Genomic DNA, 19,430 nt, shown 5'->3' on the forward strand with positions numbered 1-19,430 from the left:
TTTCTTTTTTAGGGAACCAATCCACTGTACAGAGGCTCCACCAGTACCTTTAAAAATGTAACCTATAAACACAAGGAAAAACAAAAGGTTGATCTTTCCACGGATGGATAGAACTACTTTATGCACAGACAAATTTTGTTTCACTGATATGAAATGTTATTGCACTATTTAATTTTTCTCTCTTTGTTGTTTTAAGATTGGTTTAAGATAATAATAGGTCATTTGGAGATCAGTCATTTTCTGCGTGAAGGTTAGAGACAATGTTGACAGTTTCGAAATAATCAAGAAGAGAGATATCCTTAGCAAAGGGGTGACTTTGGGGATCATTTCAAAAATACTAACTCTGTTCCATTAATGCCTCAAAAAATCATCAAAATGATTCATGAAGGCCTGATTTGCATTTGAAAAATGTTTGAAATTAGAATCTCATTTGTTACAGAAATACAGCTACCTGAAGTCTGTCTCAGCAAAGTCACAAAGTCCATATGCCACATTATATAGTCAAATTTGCCAACGAATTCTAAACTTTTAGTAAATCTGCCCTTTCCTAAAGGAAGGTTTTTTTCTTAACCAATGAAAAAAATGGGATACTGACTTTTACTTAAGCTATAGGATGTAATTCTCCTAAAGATGCTCCTCATGTAAGAATGAAAATGAAGTATTAATAATTTCTACAGATTTGAATGTTCCTAAAAGTCAATTTTTTTTTGTTTTACAGATGAAGAAAAAGTAATTTATAGATTAGGAAGTCACCAGTAAAACACAAAAATAACACGCCTATCGTTAGGTTATGTTTAATGACCTGAAAAATAAACTTCTACATTCAGTTTCCCGATTGACCCTGCGTTTTCAGACTATTACTCCTTCTGTATTTCTCAACCCATTTAACTCAGTTTCACAGTCATGTAAACCCTGTAAATTTCATATGAAAGTTTTAATTTCTTGTCAAAAATTTTAAATAGTGAGATAGCTTATTCAAATTGAGCTCCAATAACACAAAAGGACCATGCATTAAACAGAATAAAATTTTTAATGGTTTTAAACCAAACGCATCATGAATACACAAGTCTCCTGTGAGTAATAGGCTTACTTAAATCTGTATTCTTTTTCCATTTGCATAACCCGGCTTGCATATTTCAGTTGCATATGGTGAATATGCTACTTGAAAAAGTTGGATTTTACTTGCAAAATACATGTGGGTAATTAGGGATCCACAGGTTAATTGAAGAGATGAACTCCGTAGAATATTATTCCTTATAGTTAATATTGCTTCACACAGCACTTTCATCTCATTGATCCTCGGAAGGAAACTAAGCCTCAGAGAGTGGGTGGAACTGGTCTGGAATTGAGATCTTCTAGCTCCAAGCTGCTGCTTCTTTCCGCAGTGTGAGACTGACTCTTATCAGTGAAATGATAGAAAGATTTTGTTAGTTAAGTGATAATTGCCATTTGTTTGAAAATGTAGTGGCTAGACAAATAGCACTTAAACTACTGGAATATAGATGAGGTCTTGTACTTTCGTGCAATGTTTATTACCTTTGAGAAAATTGTAATGTGAAGCCTTTTACTAGGTGGGTAGTTCATTAGGTAATGGAGGCTTCGTGTTTATCCACTGAACTGGCACAGAATAACCCATGATAAGTCTCTTCAATTCTGTCAGAGAGTTTGGTACACAATTTGATCACTTAGAGACTTATTTTTTTCAGGTTTCTAAATAACTCAGGTAAATTAGACACTTGGGGAGTATGCAGTTATACTAAAAGAATTACTAAACAATCATTTGGGAAACCTGAAGGGCTGATGTACCCATGTGTTCCTGACTGAAGCCCAGGGTTGGTGGGAAATCTCAAGCAATAAGGAAGTTGCAATTCCAATGACACAATGGCGGTATTCATCTCTATGTGTGATATTTTTGTATTACTACTAGAATGGGATTTTAGGATATATAAATTTCCTTTGTGTGTATATTGGGGAAGGTAGAAAAAAATCTGCTATTTCTCTGCATCCTGTTTTGATCCAAGGCTGGACCTTGAAAAGGTCAAAACATTAACAGTAGTACTTCTGTTCACTGAAGAGTTATGTTACATGAAGATACAGTGGTTGTTTTTTGTAAGTTGCTTTATTGTATTTTGCATTGACATAAATAAACATCATAATTTAAACAATGAACCTTAGATGAATGATGATTCCTTTTATTTACCTGGCACAAAACCCTCTTTTTGGATTTCTGTATCCCTGGGTGACCTGTTCTGACTGCTTTGCTGGTCTCAGCCAAGGAGAAGAGTAGAAAAAGGTAGCCACTGAAGGCAGGAGACAGCAGGTTGTCAGCTGTAATTTGCTGCAAGTTTACAATACTGACATCATGAGGTTTTTAAGCAGGTCTGGACATTACCCCATATTGTGTAAAATCAAGTTCTTTAGGGTAAGTGTTTGTGCTGAATTGTGATTCTCGCCCCAAAATTCACAATCTGAAGTCTTAATCAGAATATGGCTGCATTTGGAGCCAAGAAATTTAAAGAGGTGAGTTAAAGTGAGGTCACTCTAATCTGATATGATTGGTGTCCTTATAAGAAGAGATTGGGTCACACAGATGCACAAAGAGAAGACCATGTAAAGACAAGGGGAAAGTGAAGTCGCTCAGTCGTGTCCGACTCTGCGACCCCTTGGACCACCAGGTTCCTCCGTCCATGGGATTTTCCAGGCAAGAATATTGGAGTGGGTTACCATTCCCTTCTCCAGGAGATCTTCCTGACTCAGGGATTGAACCCAGGTCTCCTGCATTGTAGGCAGACGCTTTACCATCTGAGCCACATGGCAATCAGGAGAGAGGCCTTGGAAGAACCTGCCAACAGCTTGGTCTTGAACTTCTAGCCTCCAGAATTGTGAGAAAATAAATGTCTTCTCTTTAGGCTCCCCAGTCTGTGATACTTTGTTATGGCAGCCCCAGCAAACTAACAGTGAGGTAGTGCTGTCTTCCTGAGCATCCATCTGAGACTTCATGGTGTGATGCTTATTTTCCAAATCAGAAAAATTAAGCAGAGAGAGACCAAATGCTCACAAAGGAAGTCAGCTTAGAAAAAGTCCTTTCTCTCAGAAAAAAGACCCCTTCTTTACAAAAAGACAGGGGAACACAAGTTAAGCATGCTAATATTCAGAAACAAAATGCTTCTTGTAGACTAAAGGCCAGATGTCTGGAAATCTGGAAACTGTGCCCATTTTGAATAGTCCTGAGGAAGTCACTTTTCTGCTTAGTTTTTCCATCTGTAGAATGGTAGCAGTGCCTGTCTCTTCTAGCACCTGTAACAATCTCTGATACATAGTAGGGGCTCAATGAACTCATTCAATCAGTTTTCTTGAGTACCTAATGTATGCCAGACATATTTCTTATGATTATGGATTCAGCAATGAACAAAATAACCAGTCTCCATGATCCCAAGTCAGGAAGAAGAAAACAAACAAATAAATATACACTATCAGGCTACTGGATCCAGTTTATGCACATCCCAGATCCACCTGGCTCTACCTGGCCCCCCAAGTCTAAGCTGAGAGTCGCCCCAGCACCAACCCACACAGTCCTCTTGGGGGTAGAGCCTCAGCTTCCCGCTAACTCACCAGGGGTCAAGGGCCACAGCAAATCTTGTGCCCAAGTCCAGAGTGGCAGCCGGACCTGGGAGAGAAAACAGCAACATTAAAAGAAGAATGCAATAATTGGTCAATCTGAACTGAGCTGTTAAGGGGAAGGGAGAGAGCATGCTTTCCCAGCTGGGTTTGAGGAAGAGGCAGGAAATTTGGGGAAAGAGAGACAAAAAAGTCTTTGTGGAAAGCGACTATGTCTGGGCAATATTGATGGGGGCGGGAGCAGTTGGATATTCTTTTTTAATTGGAGGAAAATTGCTTTATACAGTAGTGTCGGTTTCTGCCATGCAACAACCTTTAAACATATTCGTCATTTTGGGCCTGCTGCTGTCTTGATGAAGGCAGCCTGCAGGGCTCCAAGGCAGGAGCAAGAAGGCCCAGCTCCATGAGAACCTCAGCAGAGTCTGCATGGTACGTTAATCTGGCCCATGTTTCCCCTTGTCAACACCAGAAACAATCATGCCCCCAAATACTCCCGCAAAACCCACAAAATGGAAGACCCCGAATCTCCCAAAGCAACCAAGAGTCTTCTGAGTTGCTCTCTTCTTTGCCTCACCATATCCATTTCTTGCAGAACTTCTTGAAGGGACAAGATATGAGAGAAGCAATCCCTCCAATAGTAGTCTTTAACCGAGGGAGTAAGTTGATCTCTCCAAAGGGTAAGTGTATTTAAATGTTGCTCATTCATATTGGTTTCATATCATCCTCATTTTATGGAAATCTAAAACTCCTTATTCAAAGGGAATAAGAAATAGGAATTGAATTAAACATGATAAATAGAAAGTCTTTTATTAAATGTCACTACACAGCAGCAGATTCAACACAGCTAAAAAGCAAGGAAACTTAAGTGGCTGGGACCTCTTTTACTAGGTCAGCTGGGCTCGGATGCCCTGGTTCTAAATGAGTGAAGTTTTGTATGAGGCTTCAGTAGTCAGAATAGTGGGCAGTGGTTCATAGTCCTACTACCTGGACCAAGACATAAATTCTTCTGAGCTGTGGACTGTGGGCTGTTAAATGCTGCCTTTCTTGTGCTTTGGAGGCATTCAAACATGAATCACCCTAGGCTGAGTGAAGGTCAAATATCTGATCTTCAGTTCTCTCCCACTTGGCTGCACAACCAAAGAGAGAGCAGCATAGGCAACTCGGAAATTTTTCCTCTCTTTAGCTTGTCCTGGAGCCAGACCCTGGGAGGCACAAATTTGATTCACACACACTCTTTGGTGTCATGAACAACTTCAAGGCTTTACAAATCCCACAGGAGTCAGTTTGAAATTTCAATCTGTTCCTTGTGATTTCTAAGTACACATTTAATACGGAGACTTACTGCTCATAAAGGAGGTGCTTTCTCAGCCTGAAATGTGTTTACATTCATGGTCCTTGTGTAGTAGCCAACCTAGTTCCAACCCAACAACAAAAGACAGTGCTTCGTGAAACTCCACTGTTTGTCAATGACTGCCTGGGGAAAAAGTCGCTATGTATTTTTCTTCAGCTGGCTTCACTAGACCTACTACTGATGCATGTTTGTGTGTGCATATACATACATATATATTTCTTCTTTATTTTAATACATGTATCTTACTAGAAGACTTCCCTGGTGGCTCAGCAGTAAAGAATCCACTTACGGTGCAGGAGACGTAGGAGACATGGTTCGATCCCTGGGGTGGGAAAATCCCCTGGAGGAAGGCATGGCAACACGCTCCAGTATTCTTGCCTGGAGAATCACATGGACAGAGGAACCTGGTGGGCTACAATCCATAGGGTCACAAAGAATCAGACACAACTGAAGCATCTGAGCACACACACGCAGGCACTTCTTACCAGAAACATCTATTATTTTAATTGAGGAATTTATTATTTCTTATTTTAATAGATGTAACTTACTAGTATTACATAATTTGTATTATTATTAAAAATAGGTAACACCTACTGTTCCAAAAGTTTTATATAGGCTAACACATACAGAGCCCACGATCATCCTATGGAATGGTATTACTAGTATCTCCTGTTTTACAGATAGTAAGTAACTTGCCTAGGTCATGAACTTAGCAAGCTTTGAAGCCAGAATTTGAACTCTGGATTTGGAATCATGCTATTATTTGGAATCATGCTCTCCTGTCTTATAAATCCGGTAAGGACATAATGACAATAAAAGTCATCATTCATTGATTATTTACTATAACCAGCATTATGTAAAGCATATTATGCATCTTACTATATTTAGTTCCTGAGAGGTTGTATTGTTTTCCCCACTTTACTAAGAGGGAAACAGCTGTTCAGAAAACTGAGGATTGCCTGGGGTTACTAAATTTATAAATGCTCAGGGCAGAGTTTGGACCTGAGGCCATCTCACTCCAATGCTTCAGTCTTAAAACACCATACAATCCTGAAGGTCACTGACAGTGCTTACCTTGGGCTCTGCCCACTCCTCTGTCCTCCCAGTAAGTCCCTGCTACTAATCCAAGCCTGGTAGGATAGGTCTTAGAGTTGCTTTCCCAGATGTAATCATGGATTTTCACTGAACTACGTAGGCTTACCTGCAGGGTGATGATACACCTAGCTGCAAAGTAAAGCACCTTCTTGGGCATGGGGCTCTAACCAGAGAAGTTAGCAAGGCTGAGTGTCAATGTGAAGCACATAGAGCTCACTTCTCCTTCCAGAGCCCTGCCTGCCACCTTTTAAGTCAGATGCCTCAGAAGTCTGCCACTATGCACACAGAGGTGGCATCCACATCAGGAGTTCTGGAGGGAAAGTTTAGGTCTTGGAAGAGGGGTCTTAGCATGTCAAGGAAACTTCTGTCAGCAGCCAAGACTTCTGCATCCATAGGGGTGTTCTCTGAGAATGCTGGTGCTTCATGTGGCGTAGGCGGACTTGCTTGTCTGATGGGAGAGCCCCTGTCTTCCTCCAAGTCCTCACTAAGCGCACACACTGCTGTCCTCACAGGCCCTGCTGCCCTTGGGGCTGCAGTGGAAGAAGTTGGCACCTCGCAAGCCCTTGTCCAGCATCCCCAAGGGCCCTGCCTCCTGGAGGAAACAGAGGACTTGGAGGGGAAAGTGGCCAGTGCCTCCCTTTGCTAGCTAATTAGTTCAAAAGGAGAGGCAGAGGTGGGGATGGAGTGATGGAGGTGGCAGAAGTAGCCAGAAAATGATAATGCCTGTGACTCTCCAGTATAGGTAATTCTGAAGCTCTTGGTTTTTGCTTGTTTTGTTTAATTTTCCTAAAGAAGCGAGTGGTGATACATGTTGTGATTAGTCTTTTAAATATTAAAAATGATAATTACCATTTGCTTAAAATTTCTTTTAGGAGTTCTTAGGTTACACTGTTTAAAGTGCTAGAATTCAAGTTGTAATCACCTTTATGAAATGTCTTACAAAAAACACTTTAATGCTATTAATAAACTTAACAGTTATTTCATAATTTTACCCTTTGATTAATAACTATTGTTTCATACTTTTTAAAAATGAGAACTATGTCTTTTTTTATTTGTTTATTTATCTCCTTTCATAATAAACGACAATATTCTAGTATGTTCTCTGTGTGTGCATGCTAAGTCGCTTCAGTTGTGTCTAACTCTGCTACCCCATGGACTGTCGCCCTCCAGGCTCCATGGGATTCTCCCATGTTCTCTACAGACTGTTACTAGTTTTATAAACACTGCAGTGGGAAAATGAAATTTTAAATTAAGCAGACTAGCTATTAAATGTATCTTGCATAGTTTTGGTATATTAAACATCTACTTCATCGATTTCAAGAAGTGTGTCAGATTTTGGAAACTCTTCTACTAAGAAGATAGACTTGGAGAAGAAAAGTAGAAATAAAAGATTAAAAACACTGGGCATAATAAAAGATATGAATTTGTCACAGAGGCAAGAAAAATACACAATGCTTTTCTTTCTGAAGCTTTCTTGGTCATGTTCATTGTTTGGCTTATCCAAATCTAGTATTCATTTTAAGAGATAACCAACTTATGCCTTAATAAAATTCCATGATTCATTTAAAAACTTGAAAATGATTTCAGTTCCAGATGGACACAGGAAAGGATACACAGTATTTGTCGCAGCTGTGAAACAACTTTCTTGGCACGCAGGGTTACCATTTACTATCCTATACTTAGATGTAGGCAGTAATGGGATGTGAACATTTAATTGTGTTTAACCTCACACACTTAGAGTCCACAGGGAAGAGACCACGATCTGACAGATACTCCTGTCCTCACCCCGGTTCTGTTTATCACCGCTGCATGTATTCTCACCTATTTCCTGGAGTTATTGTGAGAATTAACTGAAACAATATGTTAAAGTAGTTGACATAGACACTCAATACATGTGCAGTAAATGATAGCTGTATTCAGTCACTGAGTGCCTCCAATAATCACTTTCTGTCAAAAAGAACAGAATAGCCAAGGCTGAAGTCCGGGTATAAGTAGAGAACTGAGGAAGGGAGGAGGCAAAACAGACAGCAAATTTCAAGGAAACAAACATGAAGTACATGAAAAAGAATAACATAGATAAGTCTCTGATACCATGAGCTAGATAACACAAAGAAAGTATCAAATTGTAAGCGGAGAATACTGGTTCTAGGTACACGAGGCGGCAGCTTCTTAAGCCAGCCCTTGAAAGAATTCTGTGTAAACTAAAGTCTGACCTGCTAAACCCTGAGGTCTACTGAGGGGGGCCCCTTTGAAAGGAGAGGATCACAGGAGCTGCCTCCAAATGCCAAAAGAAAGATGGGCCCTGTTGGTTGGGAAGGCAGAGCATCCAGCTGTGGTGCAGAGGTGAGTGGATGCAGTGGAACGGGTCTCGATCAGGGCTGGGGCAGAAAGCAGAGCCTGGAGCCCAGCAGCAGGAGGGAGTGCAGGGGGTGATGGGAGCCTCAGGGGGGCCTGGAGGCACATACTCAGCTCAGAGGGTAGAGCTGGGGCAGTGTTCCAGGCCTGGGTGTGGTACCCTGGAGGCAATTGCCAGAATGAGCCCCACCAAGCTGCCATGGGGTATGCAAGGTGCCCTCCTCCCCTGGGGATCCCCAGATACTAGAAGTGAATACGAGCCTCAGAAGAGGTCCCGTTAATCTTCCAAGCACCATGGTGAAGAACAGCACCAATGAAATTCAGGTCTGAATGTTAAGAAGACTTTACTCATAACCCACTGGGTGCTGACACTTGGAAGATTTGGGACTCAAAGGACTGACATATCTGCTATGAAGGGAGAAAATGAAAAGGAATTTCAAGCAACATTTCTCAGATTAACATTACACACCCTTAGAGGTCATTGCTTAGTTCTAAAAATAATTTCACAGTGATGTATCTCACTTAGTCCTTTCCCTAGCCAGTCCACAAAGAGGGACAGCCCAGAAAACAAATTGCAGGCTTTTCTGAGAAATAAGGAGGCAGTGGGGAAGATGGAGGGGGTTGGGAGAAGAGGAATAATGTAGGTCTCGAGGCCTTGCAGGCAAAATTAAGAATGCTAATGGAAATAACAAGGTCACAACTATTTATGATAAACAATGAACACAAGTGACAGATTTTCAGATTTTATTTTATTTTATGAAGAAACTCAAGCTAACAAGCCAGGACCAGTTCAGGTCTGGGTTTAACCTTTCTTGAAAAATAATTGCTCTTACTAATAAATAGGAATTTGCCTGAATAGAAAGCACAAGTCAAAACAAAGAAAGAAAGACGAGGTGAAAAGAGATGCAAATTTTCAATGGCTCACCTAGGTGAGTCACACAACCCCCTCAGGGAGTACAATTACAGGCAGAGGACCAGAGGAAAACCAGAAGGCAGAATATTTCATCAATGGAGGGAGTGGAACTGTATAGAAAGTACAGTCAAGCTACCTGGCTGATTTGGTTTAAGCACAACATCCCTTTATCTAGCAACTGATATCCTTTAATACAGCAGAGGGCAACTGTGCCATCCCCAGAAGTGGAAGTTAAATTACTCTGGAAGTGAAACTAGCAAAAATCTGCACAAATGGAGATGATTAACCTCCTGTAGAAATCACCCAAAAGACCATATTTGAGTAAGTGACTCAGGAAAATGTAGACATTCACAGATAAAATTAGTAATTGGTTCAAGACAATGACAATACTTTCTATTCTATGGTCTAAGCAATGCCAATGGAAGGCAAATAGTCTTCATGAAGACTAGGAAAGAAAGGTGAAGGGTAGCCCTGGTCAGTGTTTTTCCTGTACTGCCTAAGATGGATGGATGGACCAGAAGCGGTGGGCACAGGCGTGCCCTGGCCTGAAAAGCAGTGACCGCAGGAGTGCAGGGGCCACTCATCGGGCTTCTCGGGATGAATGCCTAGTACAGCCCCTTGTCTTTCAAATAGCACTACTGTGAAACTGGATGAAAACCTGATATCCCAATGTCAGAAGCATTCAGAAGATAAGACTATGAGTCTGAAGTATTCTTAAATAAAGCACAGACATTGATGTTATTTAAAATTTTTTTATTGGAGTGTAGTTGATTTACAATGTTGTGTTTGCCTCAGGTATATAGCAAAGTGAATCAGTGGTACATATGCATATGTTTTCACTCTTTTTTAAAAGATTCTTTTCCCATAAAGGCTATTACAGAGTATTCAGTAGCGTTCCCTGTGCTACACACACACACACACACACACACATACACACACACACACAGAAGTCGCTCAGTCGTGTGCACATTCTTATCAACTATCTGGTCTATATATGGTAGTGTGTATATGTCAACCCCAGTCTCCAAATTCATCTCCGGGTAACCAAAACCCTGTCCTCCACATTTGTGACTCTACTTCTGTTTTGTAAATAAGTTCATCTGTACTCTTAAAAACAGATATTTTAGCCCAGGCACAGTAATATGCTTCTAAGATTTTACATCTAACTTGGATGATCAGATTTGATTGGTTGGTGTTTTCTAAGTTTATTCATTGGTTTTGAAATCTACTCATTTTAGCTAAGTGTGAAATGCATTATATACTAATCACAAGCACACATACACAATCAATACTCCTTGGGAAAAAGCCGAGCAGAGTTATGAGCCAATGAAAAAAAATATTACAGTACAGATTTCTAGACTTCCTTGTGCTAGTCTTTTTTTTCCTGTCTCCTCTTTCTCCTCATCTAAAGCCAATTTAGAAAGTGAAGAGGAACTAAAAAGCCTCTTGATGAAAGTGAAAGTGGAGAGTGAAAAAGTTGGCTTAAAGCTCAACATTCAGAAAACTAAGATCATGGCATCTGGTCCCATCACTTCATGGGAAATAGATGGGGAAACAGTGGAAACAGTGTCAGACTTTATTTTTGGGTGCTCCAAAATCACTGCAGATGGTGACTGCAGCCATGAAATTAAAAGACGCTTACTCCTTGGAAGGAAAGTTATGACCCACATAGATAGCATATTCAAAAGCAGAGATATTACTTTACCAACAAAGGTTTGTCTAGTCAAGGCTATGGTTTTTGCTGTGGTCATGTATGGATGTGAGAGTTGGACTGTGAAGAAAGCTGAGTACTGAAAAATTGATGCTTTTGAACTGTGGTGTTGGAGAAGACTCTTGAGAGTCCCTTGGACTGCAAGGAGATCCAACCAGTCCATCCTAAAGGAGACCAGTCCTGGGTGTTCATTGGAAGGACTGATGCTGAGGCTGAAACTCCAATACTTTGGCCACCTCATGAGAAGAGGACTCCTTGGAAAAGACTCTGATGCTGGGAGGGATTGGGGGCAGGAGGAGAAGGGGACAACAGAGGATTAGATGGCTGGATGACATCAGCGACTCAATGCACATGAGTTTGAGTTAACTCCAGGAGTTGGTGATGGACAGGGAGGCCTGGTGTGCTGCGATTCATGGGGTTGCAAAGAGTCGGACACGACTGAGCAACGAACTGAACTGAAAGCCAATTTGGGGGTCAAATGTAAATGTGAGAAAAAAAAATCCCTTAAATTTTTTTTTTTTTTTACTTTCAAAAAAGCTGGACTAACAGGGAGACACCAGATTTACCTTCCTTCCTGGAAAAAAAAAAAAAAAACTTGATTTTCAAGGCAATGGACACCAGGCATTAAAGGATAGTTATCCCTGAGAGATAGGGAACAAACAAGGTGAGTCATTGTTGAGTTTGCAATCTCTGTATTTGCCTAGCCTCCAGACCAAAGAAAGAGCCTGGGTTAATGACAGAGACATCAGTGGTTTAATTGATGGGAGCAATCTGACATGTCTGAAGCAAGGTCTTGGAGCAACACCCCTACCAAGTGCATCAGAAGGCGGACAAGACAAGGCAGCAGTCTTTGCTACCAGAGGGAGAGGGAAATTGACATCAGGTTGGCTCAGAGAGACCAACAGGGGAACATGCCTCTCACTGAGCGTTTGATAAACCATCATAGTAGAGAGAGCTCTCAGTATGCAGGCAGTTACTGATTAGACTCCAAGATTAAATGGAAAGGGACAGTCAGGTGAGTAGGGTGTAGGTAAGGGAGGGGATGTGTGAAGAGCAAGAGAACAGCCATCTTGGGTGGCCTGAAGTTACAGTCCTACAGTTGTCCCAACTTACCTAATTGGCATTTGTAGAACACTCTACCCCAAAACAGAAGAAAATGTGATGTTTTTAAGCACATATGAAATATTTAGCATAATTGGCAGCTACACATATGGACTTAAGAGATTGTCATACTGAGTGAAGTCAGACAGAGAAAGATAAATATCATATCATATCACTTATATGTGGAATCTAAAAAAAAAGGTACAAATGAACCTATTTACAAAATGGAAATAGAGTCATAGATTAGAAAACAAACTTATGGTTACCAAGAAAGAAAGGGGGTTGGGAGATTGGGATGGACATATACACGCTACTACATAGATAACCGATAAGAATGTACTGTAGAGCACAGGAAACTCTATTCAATATTCTGTAATGACCTACGTGGGAAAAGACCCTATAAATGTAGACATATGTACACGTGTAACTGATTCACTTTGCTGCAGAGTAGAAATGAACATAACATTATAAATCGACTACACTCCATAAAAATTACTTTAAAAGTAAGGGACTTCCCCAGTGGCTCAGCAGGTAAAGAATCCATCTGCAATGCGTGAGACACAGGAGACGCAGGTCTGATTCCTGGGTCAGGAAGATCCCCTGGAGTGTGTGTGCTGTCACTTCAGTTGTGTCTGACTCTTTGCAAACCTGTGGACTGTAGCTCACCAGGCTCCTCTGTCCATGGAATTCTCCAGGCAAGAATACTGGAGTGGGTTGCCATGCCCTCCTCCAGGGGATCTTCCCAACCCAGGGATTGAACCTGTGTCTCTTATGTCTCCTGCATTGGCATATGGGTGCTTTACCACTAGTGACACCTCGGAAGCACTGCCCTGGAATAGGAAATGGCAACCAACTCTAGTATTCTTGCCTGGAAAACTGCAAGGACAGAGGACCCTGGGGCGCTACCGGGGTCCCGCAGAGTCAGACAGGACTGATGACTAACCACTCAGCACAGATGCTTACAACTGGTATGATATAAATAAACAAGATACTATGACTTTCAAAAAAAATATTTAGCATAGTAGACCATACTCCTCCAGGCCATAAAATAAATCTCAGTAAATGTAAAAGGACTTACTTAAGTCATACAAAATGTGTTCTTCGACCAAAGAAATTCATTAGAAATCAATAGCAAAAAGATATCTGGACAATCCTCAAGAATTTGGAAAGTAAGTAACACTACTAAGTAACCCATGGGTCAAAGAAGAACTTGGAATGAAAGTTAGAAAACATTTTGAACTGAATGAAAGTACAATATACCAGAATATATAAGATGCCACCAGAGTAGTAAAGGGAGTATGTAGCAATAAGTACTTATATTAGAAAACAAGAAAGATCTCAACCTCACCCTTCTACTTCAAGAAACTGAAAAAGAAAAAAAAAATAAAATCCAAGTAAGCAGAAGAAAAGAAATAATAAAGATCAAACTGAAATAGAAAACAGGAAAGCAATAGAGAAAATCAATGACACCAAAAGTTTTTTTAAGATAAATAAAATGGGAAAAACTTTAGTCAGATTGATGAGGAAAAGGAAAAGAGAAAACACAAGTTACCAATATCAGAAGGGAGAAGGCAATGGCAGCCCACTCCAGTACTCTTGCCTGGAAAATCCCATGGACGGAGGAGCCTCGTAGGCTGCAGTCCATGGATTCGCTAAGAGTCGGACACGACTGAGTGACTTCACTTTCATTTTTCACTTTCATGCATTGGAGAAGGAAATCGCAACCCACTACAGTGTTCTTGCCTGGAAAATCCCACGGATGGAGGAGTCTGGTAGGCTGCAGTCCATGGAATCACAAAGAGTCGGACACGACTGAGCGACTTCACTTTCATTTTTCACTTTCATGCATTGGAGAAGGAAATGGCAACCTACTCCAGTGTTCTTGCCTGGAGAATCCCAGGGAAGGGGGAGCCTGGTGGGCTGCCGTCTATGGGGTTGCACAGAGTCGGACACGACTGAAGTGACTTAGCAGCAGCAGCAGCAATATCAGAAAAGAGACTGGTGACATCACTTTAGATTCCACAGATATTAAATGAATAAATAAGGAACCATTATAAACGAGGGCTTCAAGGTGGCGCTAGTGGTAAAGAGCCCACCTAAGAGATCTGAGAGACGTGGGATGGATCCCTGGGTCAGGAAGATCCCCTGGAGGAGGGCATGGCAATCCACTCCAGTATTCTTGCCTGGAGGATCCCATGGACAGAGGAACCTGGCAGGCTACAGTCCAAAGGGTCGCAAAGAGTCAGACGTGACTGAAGCAACTTAGAATGCACACATTATGAACAAACTTTATAAATTTGAAAGTTTATATAAAATGGAAGAATTCCTTGAAAGACAAGAACTACCAGAGTTTGTTCAAGAAAAAAAAAAAGTAGGTAACCTGACTTTCCTATATCTCCAAAAGAAATTGAAATTACAATTAAAAATCTTCTCACAAAGAAAACACCAGGCCCAGATAGCATTACAGATGAATTCTACCAATTGCTTAAAGAAGAAAAAATACCTACCAATTCTACACAAACTCTTCCAGAAACAGAATACTTACCAACACACATTTTTTGAGGCCAGCATTAATCTGGTACCAAGCCAGACAAAACATTACAAGAAAAGAGAACTAAAGACCAATATCCCTCATGAACACAGATGGAAAAAATTCTAAACATAATGTTAGCAAATTGAATCCAGCATTATTCAAAATTAAATGGGGCTTATTCACATGTAAACAAATGAACTTCTCCGCACAAAAAAATATTAACTCAAAATGGACCAGAGATCTAAAATTAAAGTCTTAAAATATAAAGCATTTAGAAGGAAGTACAGAACATCATTGTGACCTTGGATTAGGCAAAGATATCTAGATTTCAAAGTGTGATCCATAAAAGAATGAATTGATAAAGTGAACTTTACCAAAATCTAAAATTTCTGCTCTTCAAAAGACAATATTAAGAGAATAAAAAAATAAGCTACAGACTGGGAAAAATATTTACAAATTACAGTATACATTGATAAAGAACTTGTATGTACAAATTATAAAAAACTCCCAAACCTCAGTAATAAGAAAACAAAAATGAGCAAAATATTTGAGCAGATACTCCACCAAAGAAGATATATGGATATCAAATAAGTATATGAAAATATTTTCAACATTGGTCATTAGAGAAATGCAAATTTATTTATTTTTAAATGAGGTAGAATTGAAAAATAAAACTGCATCTATTTAAAGTATACAACATACATATACAATGTGGAATGATTACCATGATCTAGTTGATTATCATATCCATCATCTCCCATAGTTACCATTTTTTTGGTGAGGACACAAGATCTACTCTCAGCAAATTTTAATACATAGCAATACATAAACTTATTAACGACATACAGCACCATGCTGTATGAGAAATGCAAATTTAAACCACAATGAAATACCACTGTACTACTATTAGGAGAGCTAAAGTTTTAAAAACTGACCATACTCAATATTGATAAGAATATTAGATTCCAAGGGCTCCCATAACAAAAGTACTACAAAGAAGGTGGTTTAAGAAACGAGATTTATTTTCTCACGTTTTTGAAGGCTAGAAACCCAAAAAAGTGTCAGAAGGTTGGTTCCTTCTGAAGGCTGTGAAAGAAAGATCTGTTCCATGCCCTTTTCATCTGTTCCATGCCCTTTTCCTAGCTTCTGGGGATTTGCTGGCATTCCTTGGCATTCTTAGCTTATACAGGTATCACAGCAATCTCTGCCTTCATCTTCACATGGTGTTTTCCCTGCATGCATGCCTGTCTCAGTGTCCAAATGTCATGATGACCTCATCTTAACTTAATCACGTGTAATGACTTCATTTCCAAATTAGGCCACAAGGACTAAGGGTCAGGACTTTAACATCTTTAGGGAGGATAGAATTCAACCCACCACAGCTAGGATATGGAGGAACTGGAATTTGCATACTACTGGTGGGAGAGTAAAATGGTACAACCACTTTGGAAAACAATTTGGTAGCTTCTGAAAAAATTAAATGCATAACCACTCTCTTATCCAGTTATTCTTCTTATAGTTATTCACTCAAGAAAAATGAAAGGATATGTGTCCACATAAGGATTTATACATGAAAGTTCTTTGCAACTTTATTTATAATAGCACAATACTAGAAACAGCCCAAATATCTATCAGTAGGTAAATGGATAAAGAGATTGTGGTATATCCATACAGTGGAAAAATCACTCAGAAATAAAAATAATTAAAATTTTAATGTATGCAATAACATGGCTGTATTTCCAAATAACAATACGGAATGAAAGAAACCAGAACCCCCCCCAAAAAAAGCATATGCTATATAATTTCATTTACATGATATTCTGGAAATCTCAAACCAATCTATAGTGACAGAAAGCAGATCAGTAGTTGACTGGGGTCTGGGATAGGGAATAACAGAAGAGGGGGGCTTTCCAAGGAACACAGTGGAATTAGTAAGGAGGATAGATACGTTCACTCTTTTGATTACAGTAACAGTTTCAAGGGTGTATAGATATGTCAAAATTTTTTAAACTGTATATTTTACACCTAGGTAGTTTACTGTTTGTCAATTTCATCTCAATTAAGCTACAACACCAGGGGGGCTTCCCTGGTGGTCCAGGGGCCAAGACACTGTGCTTCCCCCGCAGGGGATGTGGGTTTGACCTCTAGCTGAGGAACTACCACTATCCTGCATGCTCTGAGCCCAAGAAAGTAAAAACTTTTTAAATATACAGCAAAGGTCTTCTATAATTTTCTAATCCACTGGATTCACTAGGAATGTATTAAGAATGTTATTTCACCCATCATTCTTAAAGGCTGAGGTTTCTGGCCAACAAATTGCTTTTTCCTAGTAATAAAATGAAAATGAAGCCATTATTCAGGAACAAAACTACATGTTGATTTATAAACATAATACAGGAATATTAAGTTAAATTGACGAAGTCCTGGTCATCTGACTACCAATATCTTCTCCTTTTACAAAATCCACACTTTCAGTAACACTGTGATTTCTGTTTTAGCTTAGAAAAGTTGTAAAGGTGTGGAAAAACTAAGTAGCCTTCCTTGGAAGATTCTAGAAGACCAAGCAAAATAAAACAGGATTGCCAACTTATTAGTGCTCTATTCACTTAGCTTTGCTCACCTGCTTCTCAGAAAGCTACACTGAACTTTAATACTTAAGCCATTTAACCTGAGAAGGGCAGATGAAGCTCTTTGTCTGCCAGTTTTTTTTCATAGCCCCATGACTGGCTCATGTCTAATCCTCTCTTTTTATCTTCCACCCTGAGCTTTAACATTTTGAATTGTCTTAGAAATGAGACTTGACAAGTCTCCAACCCTCTGGGCACATGTGAGAAGACAAGTATGAACACACCACAGGCTGTCTGTTCCTGATCCATCAGGATCATTTTCCCTCCCACAGAATGGCTTTGGGTCCCAGAGCACGGAGGAGGAGGCCCTGCTAGAGCGTGGCATTTGACTCAACGTTATTTCTCATTCTATAACAACCTGCATGGTAGGTTTTTGTTGTTCTACATACAGAGAGGAAGCTCAGCAAGATTACGTAATTTGACCAAAGTAACACAGCTAAGAATTAACGGAGAAGGATTTTTTAACCCATCAACTCCACCCTGCTCTCTTTCTCCTCCTCCTCCTTTTACCTAATCCTTCAAGATGCAAACATGCCCACAGAACCTGTTTTGATTTATCAGAATTTCTTTAGGTGAAATCAAAAGGTGCAACCACCCCTCTATTTTGTTATTGTTTGTATTTTAAAAACAGCATGGTGATTAAAAAACAACTGTCTTATATACTTTTCTGAATACTAAATGGAATAGAATATCTAAATTACTAGAAAATGACAAATGTTAAAATAAATATTGATTGTTCCCCAGGGTTCCCATTAAGTTCTGGAAAGTTATAGCCTGCAGGGTAACAACCAAAGATGCAGACCTGGAGAAGGCTCTCTCACAGTGCAAGTTCCTAAATGGGGCCCCTAGAGTCAGGCGATGCCGTTCGCCCATGACAGCCACACCAGGCTTCCAGGCCTGCTGCCCACACCTGGCTCCTCCCTCCCTGTGTTAACACAGCCAGTGGGAAATTTTACTTCTAAAACCAGCCTCTCTCCCTGAACTAAGAGGTTTCTTGTAGGTTTCCTTTCCATTTCAAGTGTCAGACATTACCTTCTGCCCCTACCTACTCAGAACCCAAGAGAGGTTCATGGGAGAAACCAGAAATTCTCCACCCCAGCTGCACATTACAATCACTTTAGGAGCTTAAAAAAAATGTACTTACACCTGGGTCCCACTCCCGATCATCTGAACCAGAATCAATGGGAGTTGGGGCCTCTGCGTTGGTGGTTTTTAAAAGCTATTCTGGGGACTTTGACCATGGTGAGGGCTGAGCACCACTGGACCAGCTAGGTTTCAGACAACACGTGTTGCTGGTGGTCATGTTCCCTGGAGAGGTTCCTGTTTCTTCTTCAAATATGTGCCCCTTTGCCTACTTCGTCTGCACATCCCCTGCGAGGCTACATGTGGAAAACGGAAGGAGAACATGAGTGTGCAGAAATGAGATCACGCGCTGGCAGGGGAGACTTAAGATACCCTATGAAGACCAGTCAGGAGAAGGAAATGGCAACCCACTCCAGTATTCTTGCCTGGAGAATTCCGTGGACAGAGGAGCCTGGTAGGCTGCTGTCCACGGGGTCACACAGAGTTGGACATGAACTGAAGCGACTTAGCATGCGTGCATGCATTGGAGAAGGAAATGGCAAGCCACTCCAGTGTTCTTGCCTGGAGAATCCCAGGGACGGGGGAGCCTGGAGGGCTGCCGTCTATGGGGTCGCACAGAGTCCGACATGACTGAAGCGACGCAGCAGCAGCAGTAGCATGAAGACCAGTCAAGACAGAGGTTCAGCTGAAACTCCCAAGTGAGTGGAAATTTATGGCTAAATATTGCATACTGGGAGAGCCATTAATTGAATTGAATTAATACAAATCGCTGCCTAGACAAAGGTGAAAAACTAGTTCATTAACTCAGTACTGAAATTGGTCTTTAGCCCAATGAACTTTCAGTTGTTTTCACCCCTTAGTATTCCAGCGACTGTGGGTGTTAGTTAAAATACCACACTGCGGCTTGAGCACAAAATAAAGCAATATTCTGAACACACTCAGGAGTGTTTAATAAATGGCTCGGGGAAAGCTGCTGAAAATACATATTAAATAGGTTAGAAAATTCCTGTCTTACATAAACCAATATTCTCTTTTATCTAAGG

The 19,430-nt window shown here is 40.4% G+C and overlaps 1 protein-coding gene and 1 long non-coding RNA gene across 6 annotated transcripts in view; one reads left to right on the forward strand and one right to left on the reverse strand.

Moving 5' to 3' along the window:
* ITGB6 (integrin subunit beta 6) overlaps window positions 1-2,169 on the forward strand; it is a 149,752-nt gene extending 147,583 nt beyond the window's left edge. For all 4 annotated transcript variants that reach the window (XM_061396154.1, XM_061396164.1, XM_061396132.1 and 1 more), the window contains one exon: window positions 13-2,169. In XM_061396154.1, coding sequence (XP_061252138.1) covers window positions 13-111 — 99 coding nt within the window. In that variant the 3' untranslated portion in view covers window positions 112-2,169. The remainder of the gene's footprint in view (window positions 1-12) is intronic.
* LOC133235221 (uncharacterized) lies at window positions 1,012-18,749 on the reverse strand. Of its 2 annotated transcripts, none has more exons than XR_009732486.1 (4): window positions 18,449-18,749; window positions 5,259-5,381; window positions 3,613-3,667; window positions 1,012-1,398 (listed from the first exon to the last, which is right to left on the reverse strand). It is a non-coding gene; the product is annotated as an uncharacterized LOC133235221 (long non-coding RNA). The 2 variants fall into 2 exon arrangements; XR_009732488.1 differs by having other exon boundaries at window positions 5,259-5,347; window positions 18,449-18,748.
* Window positions 18,750-19,430: the final 681 nt, after the last annotated feature.

This window comes from Bos javanicus, chromosome 2, assembly GCF_032452875.1.
Source record: "Bos javanicus breed banteng chromosome 2, ARS-OSU_banteng_1.0, whole genome shotgun sequence".
Taxonomy (NCBI): Eukaryota; Metazoa; Chordata; class Mammalia; order Artiodactyla; family Bovidae; genus Bos; species Bos javanicus.